The sequence below is a fragment of the Grus americana genome, chromosome 7, assembly GCF_028858705.1.
Source record: "Grus americana isolate bGruAme1 chromosome 7, bGruAme1.mat, whole genome shotgun sequence".
Classification (NCBI taxonomy): Eukaryota; Metazoa; Chordata; class Aves; order Gruiformes; family Gruidae; genus Grus; species Grus americana.
The window spans coordinates 20,525,426-20,550,000 of record NC_072858.1 but is presented as its reverse complement, the minus strand read 5'-3'; the positions used below and the strand labels follow the sequence as shown (position 1 = coordinate 20,550,000).

Genomic DNA, 24,575 nt, shown 5'->3' with positions numbered 1-24,575 from the left:
TTTATGATGTTTATCCTCCCTGAACTGCTTGTAACTGTTTCTCTGTCACAGGTTACTGTCCTTTCAGCTCGGCAGACCAGTAAAACCTCTGCCTTCCTTTATCTTTCAGCTTTGGATGAAAACACCAGAAAATCTTGACCTTGCTGTTTTTTCACATCTTGTGGAGATCTTGCAGTCCTCCAGGTACACAAGCTAGTGTTTGAATCAGAAACATCTGGGAGAAGCTCATCTGTAACCTGAAGCTGGAACTGTGAGGTGGATATGAAGGGTCCAATCCTAGTTGGAATCAGTGGACTCTGGGACTAAATCATTCCTATGTTGTTCTTTCAAGGATGTAGTTAGTGATTTGATCAGCCCTGGAAATAACTGTGGGGCCAGAGTGGGAAAAGCTGTCTGGTGACCTGGTTCACACGGGCCATTGCTGTACAATGAAAGTTAATATGTCTGCTGGGGAGGGGAAATCTGAATGTTTGAATTGAGTATGAAATAATAAATAATAAAAAAATTATAAGTGAAGTTGTGTTTAAAACCAAAACAAAACAGAGGAAAACTTTTTTATAACAGTATACTTTCTTAATCAGCTGTTCTAGAGTTAAATTTACCTGCAAAGACGCAGCATGGCAAAGGGGCTGAGTAGAGCAGGATGCTAGATTCCTTCTTTTTGGTTCCAGAAAGCTCTATGCAGAGCTGTCATGTCCCTTGCTGAGTTTTACAAGAATAGCATTTATTACTACCAACTCACTGCTTGAAAATTCAATAATGTTGTTTACTTTGAACTCGTTGAAATGTTAGCAGTTTCCAAGGGAGAGGGCAGATGGGAAGGGTAGAGAACACACAAAGAAATCTTCAGATCTCCATCGCTGACACATACTCGATTTGTCTGACAGTGTTTGAAATGTTGCCAAGGCAACATTAGAAGCCAAAGGTGCAAAGTATCAGTGCAACCTGAGAATCCTTTTAGCTGAAATGAAGCAAATTTGGTTCTTTCCAGTAAAAGCTTTTAATAGTCCGTGTGCTTTTTTACAGAGATGGATGTCAGAATGCTGCAGTTGCATATGAGGTGCAAATGGTGCCCAAGCTCATTTTCCTCTTCAATGATCCTGAAATCGGTAACTCCAGGATCACTGTGGCCTGCACTATTCTCTCCCATCTGTTGCAAGGACACTTTAACACAAGGGATGTTGTCAGGTAACCTTCAAGTCTATACCTTTTTCTCAGTTTCCAGATGAGCTATAGTCCTGCAAGTGTTGGAGAGAGCTTTATGGCAGAACTTCCCTCACCTCATCTTTGGTAGGAGCCCCAGTTCTTTGGCAACTGCAGGAATCCCCACTGATGAAAAACTTTCATGTCTTCAAAACAGAGTTCAGTCCAATCTTATAGTTGTATGAGGACAGGTTGGGTGATGACCCTTACAGTGATGGCACAAAAAGCCCTGATATGACTGGGACTACTCAAAGTCTGCACTTCATATTTGGATTCATTAAATCCTGCCCCTAAAGTACTGCAATTGCTATAGTATTGCAACTTGGCCCCAGTCACCTACATATCTAATCCTGTTGGCTTGGCTTATATCCCAGTAACTATCCTTTTTGTTCCTGAATTTGAATAGGTCAACATATGTTAGTCAGGATTTCATGAAGCAAAGAATTTAAATCCTTATTTGCTTTCCACAGAATGTAAACACTGCTCCATTTTATATTCCCAGTCTAGTTGCATCAGCCATAGCCTATGAACTGAGGAAAGTCCATGTGGTGCAGTCTACAGCCACCTAACTCCAGGGAAATGCACTGCACAGATGACAGTTCTGGTTTTGAAGCTCTTTTTTTCAAATAAAATGTAGAAACATAGTTGCAAGTTGAATGCATGGTGTCTGCAGTGAGCTTTTAACTCTGTTGAAGAGTATGAGCACCTCAGTTACTGTGGAGTAAGATCATAAGTGAACTTACTGCTTGCCTGCTGTTTTGTAGAAGTACCTGTATGTAGTTTCCTTCTGTGAGCTTGTATGAGTTAGCCTAGTCTTTTTTCATACAGGTGTGAGTAGTGTATTTAGTATATCAAATTTGCCAATGTAATAAGGAGTGCGAATGAGCATTTTTCTTAAAATATCGTGATTTGTTATTCCATGGTAATTTGATTAGTTGTCAGGCCCATGAGTGCTGAATGAGTGGATAAAGACAGTCCCTATTCTTCCAGCTCCAGGAGAGCAGAGACTATAGCAGGCTCTCAGCAGCACTGCACAGCACTGGAGTTTCTGCTGGTCCCAGGCTTTTGACACATTTAACAGAGATTGCTGTGTGGACCGTTCCTGCAGAACAAGTGGTGTTCTGTGCCTTAAGACATATGCTTCTTATGGGCAGGAGGAGCTTATGCACCTTCACTAAGTGTGTATTTCACCTTATCTACCCATAGAACCAGGTGATGTGGTAAAGCAAACTACAGGTGAAAAGAGATTGCCTGTCCTCCCCCCGAGTACCTGCTGAGGTTTCTCTGCTCTCCCTTTATGTGCTTGGAAACCTAGTGGTGATAACAGTGATATGTGAATGCCACAGGCAGTTCAGAATCTTTTGTATGAACAGAGTGCTTAACTCAGGATTGCTTCCCTCATAGTGAAAGATCTTTAAAATCAAGAGATAAAGAGAAAAATGTTTCTATAGTAGAATAGATATTACTTTCATTTGTAGATAGATGTCCTTTTTATTTGCTTCCTAGTTTATGAATTTTTGCATTCCTATTTCAATTCTATTTCTGCAGCAATTAGAATGTCCAATGTTTGTTGTTAACAGTCATTGTTAATGAGTATTGAGATTTGCATGTAATCTCAAAGTAATTAAATGAATGTCTTTCTGCTGACCAAAACTGCTTCCTTCTTTCTCTGCAAGGATTGGATTGTTCCTTGTTTACACTTTGAAACCTTCTTCTGTGGATGAAAATCAGATTTGCCTGGACAGTGTGGCTGAGATGCCTAATGAAGGTGAGGAGCTATCTTTGGTGTATGTGTTCTGATAGATAGCTAAAGTACTTCCCTTCTTCCCCAGGGCAACATAGTGCTTCTGCCTCCAGTGGCAGGAAGAGACACAATTCAAATTATTTCATCTGGAAAGGAACAGGCTCCATCAAGGTGACCTGAAATTGTGGGGAAAACTTATATTGCTACAAAGGCCTGATGTGAAGAATAGAGAAGTGACAATCACTGTGCACATATCCGGGAAGGCCTGACCTACTGCAACATCCTCATCCTGTTAAGGGAGTTCCCCTTTTATCCTCTCTCTGCTAATAAGGCACCAGTACTTTGGCTGCATTGTCTAGAGTCTACACAATGTTGAATTTCAGATATATACAGAGATGAAGGCCATTAAATTGAAATTGCACCAAAACTAACGTACTGGGCTGTTACGAGGAGTAAAATTTCACTTGGCATCCTGGATTTTCTGTGAAGACTTTGCTATGCTTACAGTTGTAGCAAATAATAATGTGGAGCTTTGCACCTTTTAAAGTAGCTGTGTATTTATGTCAACTTTATGTGGGGGAACTTCCAGTCAGTTGGCTCTTTCATTGTGATCTTTCAGGTGAGACTATATTGGTTATTGCACCTCTAAACAATATATTATATTAAGGAGACACTCATAACTGTAGTTTATATATATGGACATTGTAGCTAGGCAATACAAGGCAGATTGCCTGTTTACATTTCCCTCTCTAGTTAACCTGAGATTGCTTCCTGTCGGTTATTATTCAACGTATAGTCTGGGTGAGTTTTAAGTAACTCTGAAGAGATGACTTCGACAATGTAAGCACTGGTCATTTCTGATGTTAGCAGGAATTCTTATGTCTAAGTCTGATATCTGCATCTTTTTACTCTACAAAAGACTGTGGAACTTCCTGGGCTAATCGGGTGCAAATGAGGTTGTTCATCAAAGCAATGGAACATGTGTTTTGTCTCTTCATTACTCTTTATTACTTTCTGATATTTGTAGCCTTAAGCCAAACATCTGGAAAGACAATCTGGCTTCGAAACCAGTTACTGAAGATGCTGTTAGATGTAATGCGCTCAGACAAACTTCATCTGTCCTCTGAGTAAGTAGAAACAATTTAGGAAGGTGTGGGTAAGTGTTTCTGTTTTCTAGATTTCCTTTTTGCTTGACCAGGACTTGAACACACTGAATATTTGAGTCTCAACAAATAGTAAGAAAGAGCAGACTAGATTCAGAGTTATTTTTTGTCACTGATTTATCTGGCGATCACACATTTCATCTCCATTTTAAAAAAATTTAAATTTTTCAGAAAATGTCTCAGAGGAACTCATATATTGCTGGTTCTTCTGTATTGCGAGGGTTGAAGAAATTCCAGCTGTTCTTGAAAATCAATTCAATCTAATGTGGCATTACTTGCACCCCACTATCTTAACCATGAACATGCAGTTACTATAGTTTTACCTTGTTTAACTGAAAGGTAGAGTTCATAGTGCTGGGTGCTGTAACTGTACATTTTCATTAGTTAACATATCTTGGACTTCAAAATTTAAACTGTAATTTTGAATTTCATAGGTTGAAAGCTCTAGTCTGTGATGTAGTTTACCTCAGTTATTGATGCACACTCTCAGATGGACCTTCATGTTAATGAGATTTTTTGCCTGATAGCACTATAAGGTTGGATTTAGTGGGAATTAAGTGGCTCGAACTGTGTGGGTGAGTGTTAAATCTTTGTAATTCTGTGTTGCAGTATGCCTTTAATCAGATTTTTTTCTAGATAAACTTGAGCTTCTAAATCACTTAGAGATAAGTTTAAATAAAATCTCCTTTCTGTCTTCTACCATGTCTCCTTCTGTGTGTTTTCATTACCCTGTTTGTCCTAGGGAACTAGAGACGACATTTTTGGCGCTGGGGCCAGACTGGTTTCTGCTGTTCACACAGAGCTACCTGCACTCTAGCACGGTTGTACTAGGAATCAAGCTACTTCTGTGCTTCCTCCACAATCGTTTGCTGCTGAACAAATTCAAGGAGGGGATAGTGGCTGGGCGCTGGCTGGAAAACAGCTCTGCAGGGTTGAGTATTCTAATGGGTATGTGTTGATTTAATGCTCCCAAAACAATCCCTTGATCCAGTTCAGTAATAGGAGATCACTGAAGTAGGTGATCAGAGAATTCCCGCTGATCTCAGTAAACCAAGAACTGATATTACTTTCTAGGGCAAGCTTGTCCAAGTACTTCAGCTCTTCTGTGCTGAAGAGTGGAAGGCCTTGCTTCTGCCTTACACAATAGTTGGCACTTCTGATTAGCATTTGCAGGGAGACGAGCCTTTTTGTCTTGCATAAAATCAGGCTAGTTGATAAGTCTGTGAGGTGTTCAGATGTCAGCTTGTGCCCTGAAACCTTTTGTTTCTTTAAGGTTTGTTCAGCTTGCTTTTTGATAACTAGGCCTGTGGTTCTGAGAAAGGGAAGAGAAAGGAAGAAGAATAATTCAGGGAGTATCTCCTGTAACAAAAGTGATAGTGGGAAAAATTGCTATGTGTTAGTCTGAGGAAGTTTTGTAAACTGTTGATGTTGCAGGGTACCGAGTGGCCTGGGACACAGACAAATGAGGATAAACTTGCGTCAGTAATACTTCCTCTGATATGGCATTCATTTTTAGACTCTTCCTCAGAATGTTTTCTTTTTCTTTACAGATAATTTAAAAACTCATCCTCCAGTGGCTGACAATGGCTCCTTCTTGATTTTTGGATTTTCTGTGTTGCAAAGATGTCTGACTGATCATGTCCACATCCCTGAGATCTACTTGCTTGTGGCAGGGCTCTTTCTGGCAACTCCACTGTCTGAACCACCTGAAGCAGCCAAGGTAAGAAAAAAAAAAAAACCAGCGGACAAGCATGAAGCTGCTAATGCTTTACTACTTTGATATTTTGTGGCCTTTTCTGTGAGAGGATTCTCAGGCAAGTTAACCCTACTTGGTTTTTGTGATAGTTAAAATTAGTCATTCATACTTTAAAAATTAAGTTAACTTTGATTTAAGGAAATATTTATTCAGAACAAACTTATTCGTGCAGATGTTAAATGCTATTTAACTGCTGTACTTTAGAAAGTAATTCAGATTAGCTTCCCTGTCCTTACATTGTCAAGATGCATTAAAATCTCAGAATTCGTGGATATGGGTACTTTGCCCCAGTGTCCTGAGAAGCCATGAGACATTTTTTGTCCTGGGAGCGCCAAAGATGTATTTCAGAAGAGGATGATCTATTAGTGCTATCCTAGGGAAACACATTTAATAGGAGAGGGACGAAATGCTAGAGGTGATATTTTGGTTTTTTTCTGATGTGGAGAGGGCAGGCATTGTTCTTGATGTATCATATATAATTCCCATCTCTTCTTGAGATATCTCTTTTCCTGTTGTAGAAAGATCTTGAGTCTATGCTTCAGTGGATCTTGCAGAACCACCTTACAGAGAATGTCCTCAAAATTGGGTTGTGTGCAGAGGCAGCTTCTTTACTGCTGGAAATGGTTAGAGTCACTGTGGACAAGGTAAGCATTTTGTTGCAAGGAAAATGCAATGTGAATGGCAGAATAAACTGCCTGAGAGTGTCAAGTGGCAGTCTTTAACCTGCAACCCCTAGCCTTCCTTTGCCCTCACAGGGCAATACTGAGCATAACAACGAGCAGGTACTTCAAAGCATCAGCACAGCTATCAGCCTGGTTATGTTACATAGCAGATGATGTAATGGGCTCACGTTTAAGAACTTCTGAACACAGAGATGGATCTTACCCACAGCACTACCCATTTTGTTCATTCTTGATGATGAGGATGCCGCCTTTCTGATCGGGTGTATCTTCAGTCTACAAGCTGGGATTTGGCTGCTTGTGACTTGCCTGGCTTCTCTGTGGCTGTGTCGTGTTTGCTTAGTTGCTTAGGAATACCTAGAGAGGAGCAAAGACAAGCTTACATGAATGAGAGGAATGTTGCCTTGACTAGATGCACATTTGTCTGTGTTCAGCCTATTGCAGATGCAGAATCTTCCTGGGAGATTGCCTATCCAGGGAATGTTATCCAGTTTCTGTGCTTGATCTATCACAGTTATACTCAGGACCCTGTGTGGCACTGTCCTGACTTCTTGAAAACTTTGGCTACGGTGGCTTTCCATTCTGGACCACCCAAGGTATGTGCATCTGAGCCAGCATAAGCCCTTCAGATCTGAGATGGGTTGCTAGGAGGAGAAATCAATTTAAAGGAGATTAAGTTACAATCCATTGTTGTCTGCTTGCACAGGGAGGCTCTGAAGGCCTTTTGACTCCTGATGGTCCAGCCATTGCTGAAGGGAAAGGCTGTGTTGATCCCTCCTCTCTCCCACTCCTACCGCACCCTGCCAAGAAACAATTGTGGGATCTTGTGCGAGTCCTCCTGACGGACAGCCTTCTCAACATTCCGGCAAACAAACAAGGGCATCCACTTGAGCTGCTTCTTGAGGTGTCTGTTGTAGTCATCAGGTTTTGCTGCTCTACTTCACACTGGGGGTGGAAGGACAGGAGGCATCCTGCTAGTGGCCTAGTGAAAAAAGTGCTAATAGTGATGAAGAGATGTATTTAAGTCAGCATTTTCAACAGGCTGGGACCACGGCTCTTAGCATGCACTACATCCTGGCAGATCTGGACAGCCTATTTAGTGGAACAGAATTCCTACTTTTTGAACAAGGAGGAAAGGCCTTTTCTGCCTGCTCTGCATTCATGTGAACTAAGAAAATGCTCCCCCTTGACAACAATAACATTTTTCAGGCAACATTTAGTGCAGAACTAAGGTGTGAAAAAATTTCCTGTTTCCTTGGTGATACCTGCTTGTCATGAGAGCAGCCCTTGAATTTGTTGAGAACAGAAGATTTCACATGGAGCATTCCTATGTACTGATTTTTGAGATAACAATGTCTTTTCAGTGCTCAAATAAACCAAAAGCAACTGTCCCCACTTTTAGTACAGATTAACACAAGCTGTAGCAGCCAACTCTGGATTATGGATTTCAACCGCTCAAAGCACTGGAAAGAATCAGAGTAGTCTGAAGAAAGGGAAAGTTGAAAATTTAGACTTCAGGTCCAAATTGTCAATAGTTCAGGTGTCCCAAATGTGAGTTCTGATGCAGACTTAGCTTAGTAATACAAATAGTAATGAGCATAAGCTTGACTGCAGCTGTTGTGAGTTAAATCATCTTACAGAGCAGCAGTTCCCTAAAGGTTTATACAATAACATCTCGAGGCTTGGTACAGTTTAAAATAGAGGATGGCTATTCTGACTATCTGAATCCTGAGCCTGCTAAATGGAACTGAAATTCTTTGAGGGCAAGATCTCTTGGGAACCACCTATGAACCTAGGTTCTTGCCCTGTGCAAAACCCTGCTTTTGTGTTTGGTGTGCAGTGCGCAGCTGTGCCAGCTATCAGCTAGAGAGCGTAGACCTATGTGAGACTTTCTGTTTTCCCAGCTAGGGTATGAGGTTCTGCCATCTCATGTGCTGCCCAGTAACTGTCCACACATGCACTCTTGCTGACCTCTGTATGAAAGGTGCTGTGTTGCCTTTTCATGGAGGACTACACCAGATCTCTGCATTTACGTGTTACTGTGGATTAGCTGTCACAGATAACTTCTCAGCTTGCAGCGGCTGATTCATATGCCCACACCAAGGGCTAAAGTGTGCAAGTGAGGTGGAGTAGTTGTCCTGGATCTTTTTGTGCTTTTTTCCCTTTCCTTTTCCCAACATAGTTCCTAGGTGTTCAGGGGAAATGTTGGACACTTTGAATCATCTCAGATAGTACTGACTGTCTCTTGGAATTTCTATTTGCTTCTTTGAGCAAAACTTTTACTGCATCTGAATCTGACAGGCATAATCTGCCAAAGATCTGATGAAATCAAAGGCTTTTGAATAAAGGCTGAAAGCAAATTTGAGTCTGACTTCCTGGCAGTTCTTCTGCCATACTAATATGTATATGTCACTATATAGGTTTCTCCAGAGGATGCCACCAGTGAGCAGAAGAGACATTTTCAGACAAAAGTTTTGCTGTCTGCTATGGACGTCTTCCATGTTACCAGCCAAGGCGAGGGGAAAACAAGACCAAGAGGTGAGTGGTGAGAATCATATCATTAGCTAGCTGGTGTTTAGCATGTAGCTATAATTGCTAGAAAAGTTTGGAAAGTCGCTAGAAGGACAGTCCAGCTCAGCAGGCTGGACTGTCCATTCACTCCTGCTGTAGGCCAGTTTGCATAAATTACTGTAGTTTCACCCTTTTTCTAGAGAGCCTCTTCGCTTTTTTCTGTCTTTTTGAGAACAGATTCTGAATATTAAAGAAATCTAGGTTTATCCTTGAGTACTTCTAGAAACAACCCTGATAAAGGAGAGCAGCAACAACTAAGTTGAATCATTAGTTAGACCGGTCCTTCCTGATAGTATTTTAGTGAGATGGGGCTGTAATTTCCAGTCTGATTAAGGTATTTCTGCTAGACCTAGAGTTCCCTTAGACATATCCCAACTCTGAGACATTATGGCATGAAACTTCCTTTTCAGCTCTGGTAACCTCACGTATCACATCATTATTTTTTGCATTTCAGCTTGTTTTGAAATAATCAACCTTCTTGTATCCTCTTCAGGGAGCAGTGATCCTCATGGCACTTCAGAATCAACTGCACCAGTATCCATGATGAATATTGTTTATTTTGCTCAGAAGCTGGTTGAGAAGCTGAACAGTAGAATGTTTGCTGCTGACTCCAAGCAAATCCTGATCTTCACTGCCAAACAGATTATGAGGGTGAGTCACACGAAATTTTTTTCCAACTGTTATCAACATGTTATAATGTGCTGTTTCACACTGAGGTCATGATACCACAATTCTCAAGAAGATGGCTGTCATCCATTTGGTGGTTGTGATTATTCCTGTTTTCTTGCATGAGCACATAATAGCTCTAAATGACAGAATTAGATGGTGCAGCATACAGAAAGAATGGTTAGCTCTTCTGTGCCACTGCGTGTTGGCTATGTACATGTTGCTTAACAGGAATCAATTAATCTCTTCCACAATTCCAGGGACTTCAGCAGAAATACAGAAAAATTGAATTTGTATCTAACAGGTATATTGCTGAAAGAAGTTTGCACCAGCTAAAATGAAGTGAGAGGAATGGATCCTTGGGGAGAGAGTTCTTTAAGCAAGCCAAGTACTCTGCTGTTTTGTGTTTTCACAGGTCTTAGAAAGCTCCGTTTCTCAAAAGGAAGTTTTCCTCAGTGCCCTGTACAGCTGTCTAAACAGAGCCATCTTATACTGCCTATCCAGACCACAACAATCGCTGCCTGAACAGTTTAATATCCTGAACACTCTCAATGTCGTGCAGGAGCAGTGGGACATTATTTTTGCAACTTACAACTCAAATAATAATTTTGTCATCTGCCTAATGCACTGCCTTTGCCAACTGAATTCGGGCAGGTACAAATGTTCATCTCAGTATAATGTTTGTTTACATCTCTGTGCTGTTATCTATGGGAGCAGGTGCAGAGGGGGAGATTTCACAAAACTTAGGCAATATCTGTTTTGGGGAATTGCTAGAAGCTGAGATTGAGCTGCATTCAGCTAGACTAAGGATTTTGGATGTAGTATATGTACTGTATCCTAGCAAGCATTTGACCCATTGGGCTCAGTGCTCTGGGGGTTTAAAGCACCATTCTGCCTTAAATAGGGCAAACCTTCCACTCTGGTTCGGTGTCTGTTGAAGTGGGAGAGTAAAGGCAATTGAGGGAAGATGGCTGTTTTCCTTATACACTTAAAAAAATGAACAGCAGCAGCAGAAATGTTTTGATGTATTTTTTTATCATTTAAGTTGGACAAAAGGAAGGTTACTAATGTGCTCAGTATTCTGGAGGCAATGGATTGTCTTTCAGCAAAAAAGTGGAAGGGATAAACTGTTCTTCAAACAGAAGGCCGTTTTTTTCTTGAAATACTAGTGAGCAGAAAATTTCCTACCACTTCTCTTGCTCAGAGGCAGGCTAGTATGTGTGTTTGTGGATGTAATAAACAAGGCACAGTAGATGGTAATAACGTAACACTTAATTCCATTTTTTTCATTTCGAAAAGGGTGTTTCATTTCAGAGACACCCAGACAAGCTTGCATGTTTGTCTAATCAGAATGCTTAAATTTGCACATAGGTTTAAATGCTACTCTTTATTAACCAAAACATCTGTGTTGTATCTGTTTTACTCATCCACCATTTCCAGCAACTTACTCACTTCAGAGTAGTAACTGCAGTTAACAAGCTTGAACTGATTTCAGTGGAGTTGGCTCACATGCCTATCATTAAAATGAGAGTCTGGAAATCTTCCTGGGCTGTGGGCTAGAATCACTCCACAAGCATGCAGGTGGCCATTCTCAGAGACATCTGCATGGGCTAATTTAGGGAGATGTTTTTTCTGATCCAGCAGCTATTCTTGTGTGGGTACATTTAAAACATATATAAAACTGTGCATGGATCTTGTGAATCTTTCTGTTAATGGTTATTGTTACTTGGATCTGAGCTGCAAAGTCCTAGTCGTACTGAAGCTGGCAGTTTTGCCATTGATTTGGATTGGGCTAGAACATCCATACCCACTCTGTTTGCTATTCTTACAGGTGATGTATCAGAGGTACTCTTGCTGGGGAGTTGTTTTGGAAACTCTGTTTTGTGAAAAGAAGCAAATATTGACTAGTGTTTTATTCACTATGACGATGTTTATTTCAATGAAAACCTTCTGCGTGCATTGAATCCATTAATATAGTATTACATCAGAAATGAGCCGCACTTCCTGAGGTCTTTTCTTGATTGTTCTTAGTCAGATAATTTCCAGGCCAAAACTATTGAGATGGGGTAAGTGTTGCTTCTATGTAGCAAAACCAGAAACGTTTTTTAAAAAATAAATTGCAGAAGTGTTGGTGTTACCCAAAAGCCAAACATAGCAAATCCAGGGAATCAGAACTGTGATATTTAAAAGAAAATCAGAAATAAAAATGGCAGCTTTGCATACCTAAGAGATCTGACTCTCCCATGTAGTAGTGCCTGTTTACAACTGAAAGAATGTAGTATGTTACTAGTGACTAGATATATATTATTGACAGCACTTCTGTGACCAAGTCCAGGTTGTCTGGATGCCTTAACTAAGCCTGTTGCATTTATTGTAAGTGTTACTGCTGTGCTGAAATTCCTGGTGTCTTTCACCTACTGACTGGTAAATTCTAACACACACCACACCCCCAAAGCAGTAGTAAATCTTTTTGGCAGTGGTGATGTCCTCAATTATAATCTAAAGCTTGCAGCTTTTTTTGTGCTGAGTGCTTTATAAACTGAATGAATAATCATTGGTGCAAAAACTTAGACTAAGCAAGCAGTTCAGGTGAAGGGTATGGCAAGGCAGTGTGTCCCACATAATGAGAGATACTTCTAGTGAAGAAATTCAGAGCAAAGAGATGGCATACAAGATGCTGAGGGGAGGTGTAAGAAAACTGGATGCAATCTGGCTACATCAGTACAGCCCTCTGTTCCAGATAATTGAGATGAATGGTAGATACAAGTGCACTAAAAAATGCAGGGATAAGGCATTTACAACAGAGTGATCCATAGGATCTTGATGACTGCTCCTTGACTTTGAAAATCAGACTGGCAGTGGTTTAGTTCCCACGTCCTGTAAATCCTGCAGTATCAAGTGATTGGTGTAAGTCCTTGAGACTGGAAATGTTGATCGAGTAGGAGTGGATGTGAAGAAACACCTTTAGCTTTTTCACTGTTCTCAGTTTGTTATAAGTCTGGTTTCCTTACGTACCTTTTTTTTTTTTGTCACAGCTATCCAGAAGGTTTTGGGGTGGATGCAAAACCAAAGCTAGCTTCGTATCATCAGATTTTCCTTGCACCCAGTGAAGAGGAAAAGGGCAGCCTACCTACTCCAGATGATGGTAATTTATGGCACATGTTGCCTTTGGCTTATAGAGCAGGAAAGTGCCTGGCCTCAACGGTTATCAGAGCTGCTCATGCAAGTGCTACTTAGTCGCCTATTCAGTGTATAGACACTGCAGGCATAGTACAGAGAAAGGAAAGTTGTGCTAAAAATTACTTGTTTGCATCATACCTTTTTATTCAAAATTCACACCCCACATCTTCTGGAGTAATGAATATCAGTTTGGAGATCTCTTCCCGACGTTGAGGCCAGTGTCAGTGCCTAGATATATACTATCTGTAGCTCTATTTTTTTTCAAGGCCTATACAGAGCTTGTGTCTGTTGTACACAGGAAGAAACATTTTGCTCTTAAGAGAAACACTGAAAAAATTTTGGGCTAGATTCAGTGTGGGGGCTGTCAGCTGAACCCTACAGAAGAGTGATGCTCTTATTTTCTTTTTATATATATTGGCTTTGGTATGATGCAACCAAATACGCCTGATTTTTCAGGGAGATACAGCAAAATAGCTCAGCATTTCCTTGAACAGCATCCTGCTGCTGTCAGATTGTTTCATGACTTGATTACCTTTGCCCCACCATCTCTAATGATGTTTGGCAACATAAAGGCATGTCCTTTATGTGCTTTAGCATTCGATGTATGGTAAGATCATCAAAATTCTGATGAGATGGTTTTCCAAGGCAGAAACCAGTTAGAATGATCTGTCACTCCTGCTTGTTTCTTTCAGGGAGTTGAAATACAGAAAACAGCAGGACATTTCTTTTACTATATTAGGCTAACTAGTCTGGCCTAGAACCTATGGAGGCAGTAGAAAAATGGAGCAACTCCACTGACTCCAGCAGTTACTCTGGACAAGTGCTGTTCTAAATAGATGTTTTTGCATTCTCTGCTGCTTGACTTGTTTCCAAAAAAAATTATTCTTCATTTGTTTCTTTTGTTTCCTAGTCCATCAGGAGATTCTGAGAACAGTAGAAATCATCTGGAAGCAGCTCATTTCTCAGAGGCGCCAGGCTCTGGAGGACACTTACAAGATGGATCTTTCTGTAAAAGGAAATGACAAAGAAAGGGACATGAAGATAATGGAGATCACCCCTTTATGGGAAGAAATTATGACAAAAGCTTGGCAACACTTGATAGGTCTCTGTTCTTTTATCGAACACTCACTGTAGTAAGCAAAGACATTGCAGTAAATGTAGCACTTATGCAAAGCCACTGATTCCTTGATTTATACCCCTCGTCTGCATGTCACTTACTAGGTAAAGCAGATTCTCGGTTTCTCTCATCCAGGATTGTGATTGCTTTCTGCATCATGCCCCTGCCCTTCTGTAACCACCTGGTGATGCTGTAGGGCTTGTGCTGTACTGCAAGAAAGAGAAATCTCCTTAGACAGTTGTATCCCATAGGAGAATTTAGAAGGGAGGATATTTGGGTGAAGTGCATTCCAATGTGTGTAGTGCTGCAGGGATTCAAAGTTTGTGTCTGTATAATGAAACTGATCTATGGCAGACCTCTGTAAGGCTTTTAAATAGCCTTGAGAAGTACATGTTAATTCAATGCTTCTTTTACAAATAGAAGGACAATCCAGCTGGAGTGAGACACTGTCATGTTGTTGTCTCTTGTGTAACAGGGGTACAAACCCTCTACCTTCCCACAGGCTTAACTTCAAGTCTTACAAGCTTTTTTGTCTGTTCTGGCCCACAGCATCTGAAAAGAAGCTTCTCCAGAATAAAGCAGGGTCAGGCCTGTCACAGAGCAAGCACAGTTCCTGGAGTGAAAGCCTCTCTTCAGCTATTAGGTTGATGCCTGGCCGAAACACAAAGGAGATGGCATGCAAATCTGAGGTAACTTCTGCTCTGTCTTCTCTGACTCTGTCACCAGTCTGCCTTGGATACGACTCTGGAGAGTTTGTCTGGACTTGGGAGGCTTCTCAGTATGCCTATTGACATATTCCATTGTAAACTAGACACATTGCAGTTAAGGTTCTTTTTCTCGACTGCTAGAAATAATCACTAAGAAATAGTAATTGATCTAAAGAACTTCAGTTGGCAGCCTTAACATATAATGTACTAATAAATACTTATTGCATGAGGCCTAGTTATTGCACTTAAAAAGAAAAAACTAAGCAACCCATGTGTGTTTGTGCTCGCAGGGCTTTGCTTGGGTCAGAACAAGGTGAGGAGATGCTGGCTTTGCTGCTACTTTGGACTTACATTGCTCATGTAAACCTTGTTCTTCAGACACTGAATTAGTAGAAAGGATCAGGTATTACCATAGTACTGTCCTTTCATTTTCTACTCAATATGAAGTATTAAAAGTCCAAATTTTAGTTTAGCCTCAAGAAATAAGGAGACAAGTGCTTATATAAACCAGAGATCAGTCTGGAGGGTATGCAGCATTCCTACTGCCAGCAATGCAGTTGGACTGTCTTCTCCATGCGTGAAGTCCTCCTTTGCTGAGAGGACCATTTCCATGTTTTTGCTGGGCATTTGTCGAGAATACGAATAAAAAGCACTGGTTCGATGTTACTTGTTTCTGTTGGGGCTAGAGTAACCAGTCATAGGGTAGGGCAGCAGTGCATTGACAGAATAGTCAGAGCTTTGGACTGAGCTTGTGTTGTTGCAGTTCTGAACATATTAAGGTATTTTTTCCTCCTGTTGAGGAGACAGTAAATCTGTTACAGCATCAGTTTAGGGAGTCTTAACCCTCTAGCTCAAGCTGTAGCAGGTTGCAGCTTTATCCCCAGTGATGACTGGTTCACTTCCAGGTGTGTTGATCAGGAAGGCTATGATACCCAAGTACTGTGTCTGATAGTACCTTACTGAGCTGCAAGTTTTTTCTCAGCATGCCACAGCATCCTTCTCATTCCTTAAAATCACTTTGCTGCTTACAGAGTGAGCAAGTTCTTCCCAGGTACCTATGTAGACTGTGATGTCATACTACAAGAGCATCGACTATTTGCCCTGGGGTCTGTTTAATTATTTTTTAAAATTAATTTTGATTATTACAGCTGATTACACCTCAGTGAGCAATGTAATTGATATTTGTAAATGTATCCCAAGGAACATTTTGTACAACATGCTTTTTGCTGTTGAAGGTTAAAGACTCTGTTATTGGTTTTTCCCTAAATATGCCCACATCATTAGTTCCTCCAGTGAAAAGGTTGCCATCTGGAAAAGGCAGTGCAGAGACATTATTCAGGCACAAGTGCATGAAATTGGTGTTTCTGCATCTTCTGTCTCTCTTCCGCAAGGAAGCGGCTTGTAATTAAAGGAGCTGGGTTTGGAGGAAACATTACTCATTTGGTGTTATTCCTTATCATGTCAAGGACTGACAGCTCCACAGCTCTGATAAATTGTTCCTCTCAATGAGATGCAAAGCTACAGTTCCAAATGTTGTTCTCCACTCTCTCTCTCCCCCTTTCTCCCTCCAGCCTATCTTTGAAAGAGTTTGATGCACTCTTCAGAGATATGAAATCTAAGAGAAAGGAAATTATTTTTTGCTCCTCAATAGCCCCCTTTCTTTGTACACTTCACAAGCAAGGTATAAGGTAGGATTTTCAGTATCAAAGGATGCTGAGAGCACAAGTTACATTAAAGGTAAATGGTATTTGTGCTTCTAACTCATATTTTTTACCTCACTTTGGTAGTCACTTTAAAAAGTGCTGTAATGTGATTTTGTATAATTTGCTGTGTCTGAGGTGTCTTCAGTATTCACTCGGGGAAAAATCTTCAGATACTGGCCTCTGTCTTCTGCTTCTAGTTATGGACCTATGTCCTACAGCAGTAGGCACCTGGTTGAAATATTGAGATAAAAGGAAAAGTGGCAGTATGAACTACACAGTGAGAGACAAAACCTTTAAATCCCATAGTAAAATAAAAACCTTTGCATTTATTGAGAGCTAAGCACGGTTGTTCCTAACTGAGCAAAACTATTAAATTTGAGAAAAGTGCATAAATTCAGCCAGGATTTCAAAGATTTGTCCAGTAGAAAGAAGAAATGGTTTGGTTACTGGGTTATTAATTTGATTCCTCTACTGACTGAAAATAAAGAAGTTTAAGCAGTAGTAGCATTTGCTGCAGATTAAAAAATAATAAAAAATCCCAACAAACAAAACACCCCCCTTAAAACTATCAACTTTTTCCCTCCCTTTTTTCCATTTACAAGATAGCAAGAGTGCTTTTGAAACCCAATCCTCAAGCTGGAAAAAACCCAGCAAAATTCAAACTATTTACTCCAGCGAAGGATCAGGTCCCATATTTCTGCTGCACTTTCACTCAGGATCTCCAGCATCAGTGAGGCCAATTTGGTGGCAATTTGCTATTTGGTGGCAAATGTCAGAGTTAGCAATCAAATGCAGCTGTGTTTTCCCCATATTTCTGAATCTACTTTGCTATCATGCTCTGTTCTGGGCTTTTTCTGGAAGGCATGATATTTCAGAAAGAAGAGTATGATCACGTTTCTGGTAGTAGAATGGTGATGATTTGCTCTATTAATTGCCATTTCTTAGAAGTCTGAGTAGCCATGCAGGAGCAAGAGGAGCACTGTACAAAGATTTTTTTAATGCTTACAGGTGACAGTGTTGGATAAATTTGTCAGCAGGAGGGTCTATAAGACTGAATACAGTACCAAAGGTTTCCAAATCATTGACTTTCCTGTTTCAAAGTGAGCCCTTTGTCTTCCCTTCCTCCCCAGTTTTGCTGTCAGAATCTAGGATATGTATTTAATTTTTAGGTTAGCAATGACTGATTGTTTTTGTCATCTTCAACAAGCTGCAAGAGCAGCAAGGGACCACTATGACAATCATATTTCAGTAAATTGCAAATCAGTCAACAGCTTCTACCATGCAGTATCCTGAGGTTCTTACTGAGGATGAGTGCCTGAGCAAGGCTACAAGCAGGATACTTCTAACTACTGTGAGACACACTGCCTTGGGGCTGTAGATATAGTTGTTATTCTTCACAAGAAATGCAGAGCCTCCTGAGTTTTACAGGCCTGATCATGCCTGTCCTCTCTTGTTTTGGTTCCTTAATTATATTCATCTATGCCAGACGTCTATATACCTTGAGAGAATGAAATAGAAAAGGTCTTTTTAATCCCAGTCTTCAGAACAAAGGGTTTAACAGAGACTTCCTACTTGTAATTGTAAAACCAGAAACTTTATGGTAGGATTTTGGTTAGCTAACATACACTTGTGAAGACAGCTATAGATAAGAGCCGGTATCTGACCTTCTTTGTGCTGGTTTTGTCGCTCTGTTGCAAAATAATTCTTCCTAGCTAACTGATGGGAGAATGTAGCCTTTGAACTCTAAGGATTTTTGAGCGGTTTGATATCTTGGTTTCTGCTTTGCTGCCCTTTGTGTATGCAAGGTCACTGCAGAGCTAACAGCATAAAAAGCATTTAATGGTGTAGCTCTACAAACCAGAGAATACTAGGTGCTAAGTTTGACTTCACTGGGAGTGATTAATTTTTCTTTAGTTGGCTTTTGTAGTAAGAGCCCATCTCTTCTGCTTACTTTTGTAAGCAACAGGCAGATTGTTAAACCCACAGCAAATCTGTAAAAGATAAATGCATCAATGTGTCAGAGAGAGCCTTCTCTGTCTCTGTGGATAAATTTCTGTAGTCATGAGCTCCAAGAAAAGACCTCTTAGCTGAGACTTAAGTCACTGTCAAACACAGAATCTACTTCAGTTCCTTTTGAAAATTCTCCTCTTAATTTTTTACAATGTAAAATCTATTTATACTGATGGCTAAGCAGTCTTGATGTACTGCTGAAAAGAAACTACAAGTTCATTAACTCATTTAGGAAAGCAAGTTGTATGTCCTTATCACTGAGCAAGACGATAGTGATATGACCAAGGTCCGCTTGAATTCTGCATAGTTTCTTAACAACAGATACCCTCGGTTGAACTAATAGCAAATGTCTCTTGGGCAAGTTCCACTGACAGTTGTCTGTCGAGTTCTGCCTCTGTAGTTAAATTCCCAAGAGGAAGAAAGATAGTTTCTCAAATCTCTTCTAAGAGTTCATGTTTCTTTTGAAGTCTAAGAAAGACTGAGGTGTGTTTCAAACAACATGTTATTTCAAAGTCCTTAGGGCTTTCTTTAGTTTTAGATTTACAGGAAATTTATTTTTTTAATTTTCTGATGTGTTTATTCAACAGGCTTCTCTTAAGCCAGCAGCTAGAAGTGTTTTTGCTACAGGAAATTGTTACACAAACAACAACAATCTTTTCAAATTTCACAGCCAGCAAAAAATTTTAAGAAGTTTTCACATGTAACACTCATTCTTAAGATAAATATGGCTAGTATACCTAGTATCTCTAGTAATTCACCTGTGGTGGTAATGCATTATATTTTGAGAAGTATTTAAACATAAAATTTCCATTTACTTCAGTGGGAGTTTGAACTACAGGCTTAAATTCCTTCTGTGCTGGAAATGTAAATCTCTACATGATTGTTTACAGGAGTCTTTTAGTGTTTTGTACAGTGCTAGGACTCACCTAGTACAAATAGTAGCTGCATCACAGATACAGAATTAGTCCTGTCTGCGGCAGGGCTTTCAGCTCACGTGATTCCATCAGGAAAGAGCACTGGGGCTTCATTCACTGCTGGCTGTCAGTCTTGCTTAACACTTTTTGCAGCCATCTTTTCAGGTTCTGCATTAGGTGTGGGGGAAGAGAGAGAAATGACCTGTTTGAAATTAATATGTACAGATCATACTCACAAATTCTTTGAGATTTGTGTGTGCAAAAGTCTGTGTTTTAGAGGGTAGTTTTTAACATGGCTTTTCAAACAGAAGTGTTTGATCTTGAACTGGAAGGTGGATGATGTGAGGCTCTTGTCAGGGCACAGAAGACTCAGCCCCAGGGCATAAAATCAGCGTTTGCTCAAAAGGCTGTGTGTCAGTGGGCTTTGACTTCTGTAAGAAAGAAGCTTTGCCTCAAGTTGACAGAATGGATTTACAGAGACTTGGCCATTATCACCCAAGATGTCAGTGGCAACACTAGCAGCTGAACCCAGAGCTAAATAGTGGACCAGTGCCTTCAAATACTAGCTACTTCTCTCCTGCATTGTTATAGTGTTTTTCAATAACTGACTGTAAAATCAAGGCTGATGCTGACCAGCTGGGGTTTTCAAACAATAGTAGAGCCACTGCATCACAGAGTTGTTGTGTAAGGTGGGGAGGTATGAGAGGTAGTGAAAAGGAGAGCGGGATTGAACAAAAAGAGCTTGCTAATTTAGAATGAAGAAGGGACTTAGCAGTTCACAGTAGGTGAAGTGAAGAAGATAGAAAGGTTTGAAACATCACAACTGTTAATTAAACAAATATTTTTCTTACCAATCACTCAGTTGGTCTTTTATCAGTTTTTCAAGTTAGCTGAGTTAAAACAAGCAAACATGTAATGATATTTCTTTGAAAAGTGCATCATTTGTGTAACATCTTTATCTTCATAATAGAAGGATAATTAACATCACTAATTATCTAATTAAGTTCATTAACTATTCACCAACAGTGCACCGTGAAGTTGACACTATGTTCTTCTGTCAACAAATGCTTTGATTTCTTAGGAAGTAATTAAAATGTAAATTAGCATGTCATTAAATGCACAAGGGAAGTTTGGAATCAAATATTCATTTCAAAACTGCTCATAGCACACATTTTTTTTACTTCAATGAAAGCAGGCACTTTACTATTAATGATGTATATTAAACAATTTCCATTATAATATTATTGTCTTGTTTAATAACTGGCTCAAAGCTAAATTACAGTATGCTGCAGCAAGCTGGAAGTTTCTTTAACTTTGAACAAAGAAATTTTTATGTCCTCTTAAGCAGATATCTGACACACTGCTCATTTATCATATTCAGATTGTTTATAAGATCATAAAGGAATAATTCAGCAGGTCAATAAGTTAGATAAGAACTACATGAAAACATAAAATGCAGAGCTATCTAATTTTATGTAATACAAATCACTGAACTTCTTGAAATACATGGGAATATTTTCCACATTCATTGACGATAACTGTTTAACAGATTTTGGAATATAAAGGTTGTATGCTGATGAATACAAATTATTAGGCTGACTCAAATCCACAGGCCACTCGCCGCACAGCCTTTCCCCTTAGAATCCAGTACCAGTTTCTACAGGAGATGGTGTGTGCAACAGCACAACACACAGTAGAAAAATCTATCCTAGCAAAATGGTTCCTTTGTTGATATATATCAATTTAATTTTAAAACTTGAAATACAGGAAATAATATCCCCTCCAAAACTTTTTGTGAGTAACTATTCAGAGGGAGTTTTTCTCTATTTTTAAACTCAGTGGTGTCCTGTGGCAGTGAAGTCCCTCATTCAATCACACATTGTATGAAAAGATGTTTTCTTTTGTTTCCTGTATATTTTTTTAAAATATATTTTTGCTTTTCAAGCCAGAGATTGTGTCTGGTTCAAGTTTAAGCTTCGATATAGGATTTCAGCATGTAGAGTTTAATGTTTAAAGCTGTTGGCATTGAAATCTCACCTTTCAAGAGCTTCTGGTTGCAGAGTTTTATTTTCATATAACAGAGATGATACTGAATAAGTTAAATGGTGTTAATGTGGATGAAAGAGTTTTATTTGGTTGCACAGAAACCCTAGAAAGAAGTTCTAGCCACTGAAACAGAATTATTTTTTTCTCTGCTGAATATATAGAAAGATAAATAATTTTTCACATTTCTTGGTGCAAATATGTGTGTTTCATTCCAGAATTTTGATGCAACATTTAATTTATAAAAATTTCAGGAACAAATTGTTTTAATTAAGTTGCTTTATATGGATTGTTTGATTCAAAAGCCTGAAGCGGCAATTTAAACTGAATGAAACTTACATTTTTGTTTTAAAACTTTGGGTGGAATCAACATTCTCATCCACAGTTTCCCACCAGGAAATAATTTTTCATTATTCATGATTTTTTAAGAAGTTCTACATTTGTTCTATTTTTAAAATCAAATAATGCATCTTTTCAATTATGCTATTTATTATTAGAAATCTTTATAAGGAGAAGAATTATGACCAAATTTGCTTTATAAGTTATGAGTCTTTATATGGTGCCTCATCTCATGCAGGGAGCAGTATAAAATGCACGTAGAAGTCTGGGTGACCAGAAAATTAAGTATAAGTTTCTATCAGCAGGGACCGAAAATAGCTAAGAGTGTGAAACGGGTGGTGGTGTGTGCAAGTAGAGAACCAGGAAATCAGGGGAGGTCCTAGAAATCTCTGCAAGATGAACTTAAATGTTTCTCCTAAGTGACGGTATAGGTTGCTAACCTGTGCTGAAGGAAGTCTGTGACCATTGATTTCTTGTTCTCATCCTTGCTAGCCAAATTAAAAATAAAACTTGGATGTGCCTATCTGTGTTCCATTCAGGTTTTCTGCTGCAGAGTAGCCTGTAGAGTTCAGGATTGTTCTACAGGCACTAAAAAAATACCAGAAGTAATCTTCTCACCTTTAAATGCATGTCATTTTAAGAAAACTGACAATGTTAGGGGTCAGGGAAGAGATGTTTCTTTGTGTTCTGTACTCTGAGCTCTAAGCATACACTAATGTTTACAGAATTCTTTTGTCAGCTAAAGGATTAGAAGTGCACATTTTTCTTGAATAAAAGCCATGATTCAAATGTAATCAGAAAATGCCAGTGCATGAGGCTTCTAGATAAATGCATTGAGATACTATGTAATAAAACTTAAGTTAGATACACTTGTAGGGCTTCATAGAAAATCGCCATTTTAAATAGAAATAGGAAAATACTAAGAACAAGTGAAGGCAAGAAGAGACCCCATTGCTATTCCCCATAATGCCAAAGCCTGACCTTCACCTTTCACTGGAGGTAAAAGATAATACCTCTGCTGTAACGGGATGGAAAGTGAGCCCTTGAGGTTGAGTGAATTATCCCAAAGTCACAGAAGTCATTCTCAGAGATAGGATGAAAGAACAAACGTGTCTTGCCTCCCATTGTGTTTTCCTGCTATTAGGAGACAAGTTAGCTGTTCTCCCTGGAATTCATCTCTTCAGTAGTATCATATGTTGGAGTGCGTGTGTATACATATATACATACATATATAGTTGCTACAGAAGTAGAGCTGCCTCTATGCTGCGTGAGTTTAGCTGATACATACAGTGTGGAAGTCTCCTCACATGTACACCATACTTTATCCTCTTGAAACCCACCCCTGTGTGTGGGTACATTTATGATGAACTGAAATATGGAGGTTTTTCTCATTAAGTGTGCTATTCCCTAACCAACTGGCGATGCCAGAAATCCATCCATGATCCTTAGGAGCAGTTGGCACTGTGCATTAGCCTCCTAGCGGGTTGAGGCACGAAGCTTCCATGCAATACTTAACTGCTGGAACTACAGTCTGTTGAAAAGCTAAATGAATTTTGGCAAAGCAACAATAAAATCCACATGGCAATAACAATTTTGTGATTCAAAAGAGCCTGCAAGCAACCCTTAGTGTGGAGAGTGTATGTGAAGGACTAGGACAAACTGCTCTTTAATGTGCTAAGAAAAACATTATCTGCCTTAGCTTAATGCTTGTTACCTGGTGACTAATGAAAAGATTTTTCCTCTTATGAAATGAACCTACTTGCTTCCTAGTGCATAGTCAATTACTTAAAAAGTATTCTGGTCACAAGATGGGTGGCTTATTGTTTTCACAGGGTAGCAGTGTACCTGGTGTCTGATTCACCATGTTAGACTTAGTAGCAGTAGTAGACATGGAGATGTTATGCACTTTGTCCCTGTATCTGAATGCAACAGAGCTGGTGAATTGGAGACTTCACTTCACTCCACTCTAGTAATTTACTCAACACTTGAATTCTGTGTAAAACTGCCATGCTAGCTGTAATCCTATCCTTTGCTTATTTGGCTGATGAAGGGATTGATTTATTCTCTGTGATTTGGCAGGAAAGGACTAGAAGTATTGAACTTTAATTGTGCATGTCAGGAGCGGAAATTCTGGTTAGACATATGGAAAAAGGAGGAGCATGAGAACTGAAGTGAATGCAAGAAGATAGTTTTCACACCTCAAAAGAGTTTAGGCTCAAAACTTAACTGCTGACAATCTGGCTCTGTAGCTATGCAAATCATAGTGGTTCAGGAATTTCCCATTTGAAATATTATTGGTTTAGATGGTGACTGCAAAAATAATTCACTTCTGTGAGAAATTATCTCCTTCCTAAGTCATGTCACCACTGACAGGAAGCCCACGCTGGTTAGGGCATGCAGTCCAGAGGACAGAGCTCAGATATGGGGTTGCTGAGAGGTGGTGCCATTTAATGTTGAGCTGCTGGGTAATATATATAAAAGTATTTAATAAAACTGAATAATTTGCTTTTTGTAAAATGGCATTTCCTTAGTGTTCTATTTTGTTTGATTCTGCAGCTTTTCTGTTTAATTCAAGATGGGAAGGGTGTATCACATTAGTATCATGTAATTTTTCTTCTTTTAATGATGTTAATTTCCTGTTTCCCTCTTTTGCAGTCATTGCCCATAGAGGTTTTAAGCATGTTTAATTGCCACTTTTAAGGTCCAAGTGCTGCATATATATTATCTGTATGTATCTTAAATGCTCGGATTAAAAGCAAATCTGCCCCCCTTCAGTACT

The 24,575-nt window shown here is 39.5% G+C and overlaps 1 protein-coding gene across 5 annotated transcripts in view; it reads left to right on the top strand.

Annotated features, from left to right (window-relative positions):
- WDFY4 (WDFY family member 4) overlaps nt 1–24,575 on the top strand; it is a 153,077-nt gene that overhangs the window by 54,474 nt on the left and 74,028 nt on the right. For 4 of the 5 annotated variants that reach the window (XR_008577881.1, XM_054832026.1, XM_054832027.1 and 1 more), the window contains 15 exons: nt 110–183; nt 1,027–1,188; nt 2,880–2,971; nt 3,975–4,074; nt 4,853–5,058; nt 5,661–5,830; nt 6,385–6,510; nt 6,981–7,142; nt 7,253–7,450; nt 8,967–9,084; nt 9,611–9,768; nt 10,199–10,437; nt 12,819–12,928; nt 13,874–14,065; nt 14,630–14,769. Coding sequence is in view for 4 of the 5 variants with exons in the window: in XM_054832026.1 (XP_054688001.1) it covers nt 110–183; nt 1,027–1,188; nt 2,880–2,971; nt 3,975–4,074; nt 4,853–5,058; nt 5,661–5,830; nt 6,385–6,510; nt 6,981–7,142; nt 7,253–7,450; nt 8,967–9,084; nt 9,611–9,768; nt 10,199–10,437; nt 12,819–12,928; nt 13,874–14,065; nt 14,630–14,769 (2,247 nt within the window). In the remaining variant the exon portion in view is untranslated. Of the gene's footprint in view, nt 1–109; nt 184–1,026; nt 1,189–2,879; nt 2,972–3,974; nt 4,075–4,852; nt 5,059–5,660; nt 5,831–6,384; nt 6,511–6,980; nt 7,143–7,252; nt 7,451–8,966; nt 9,085–9,610; nt 9,769–10,198; nt 10,438–12,818; nt 12,929–13,873; nt 14,066–14,629; nt 14,770–24,575 lie in introns of those variants that run through there. The other variant, XM_054832029.1, reaches the window with a different exon arrangement.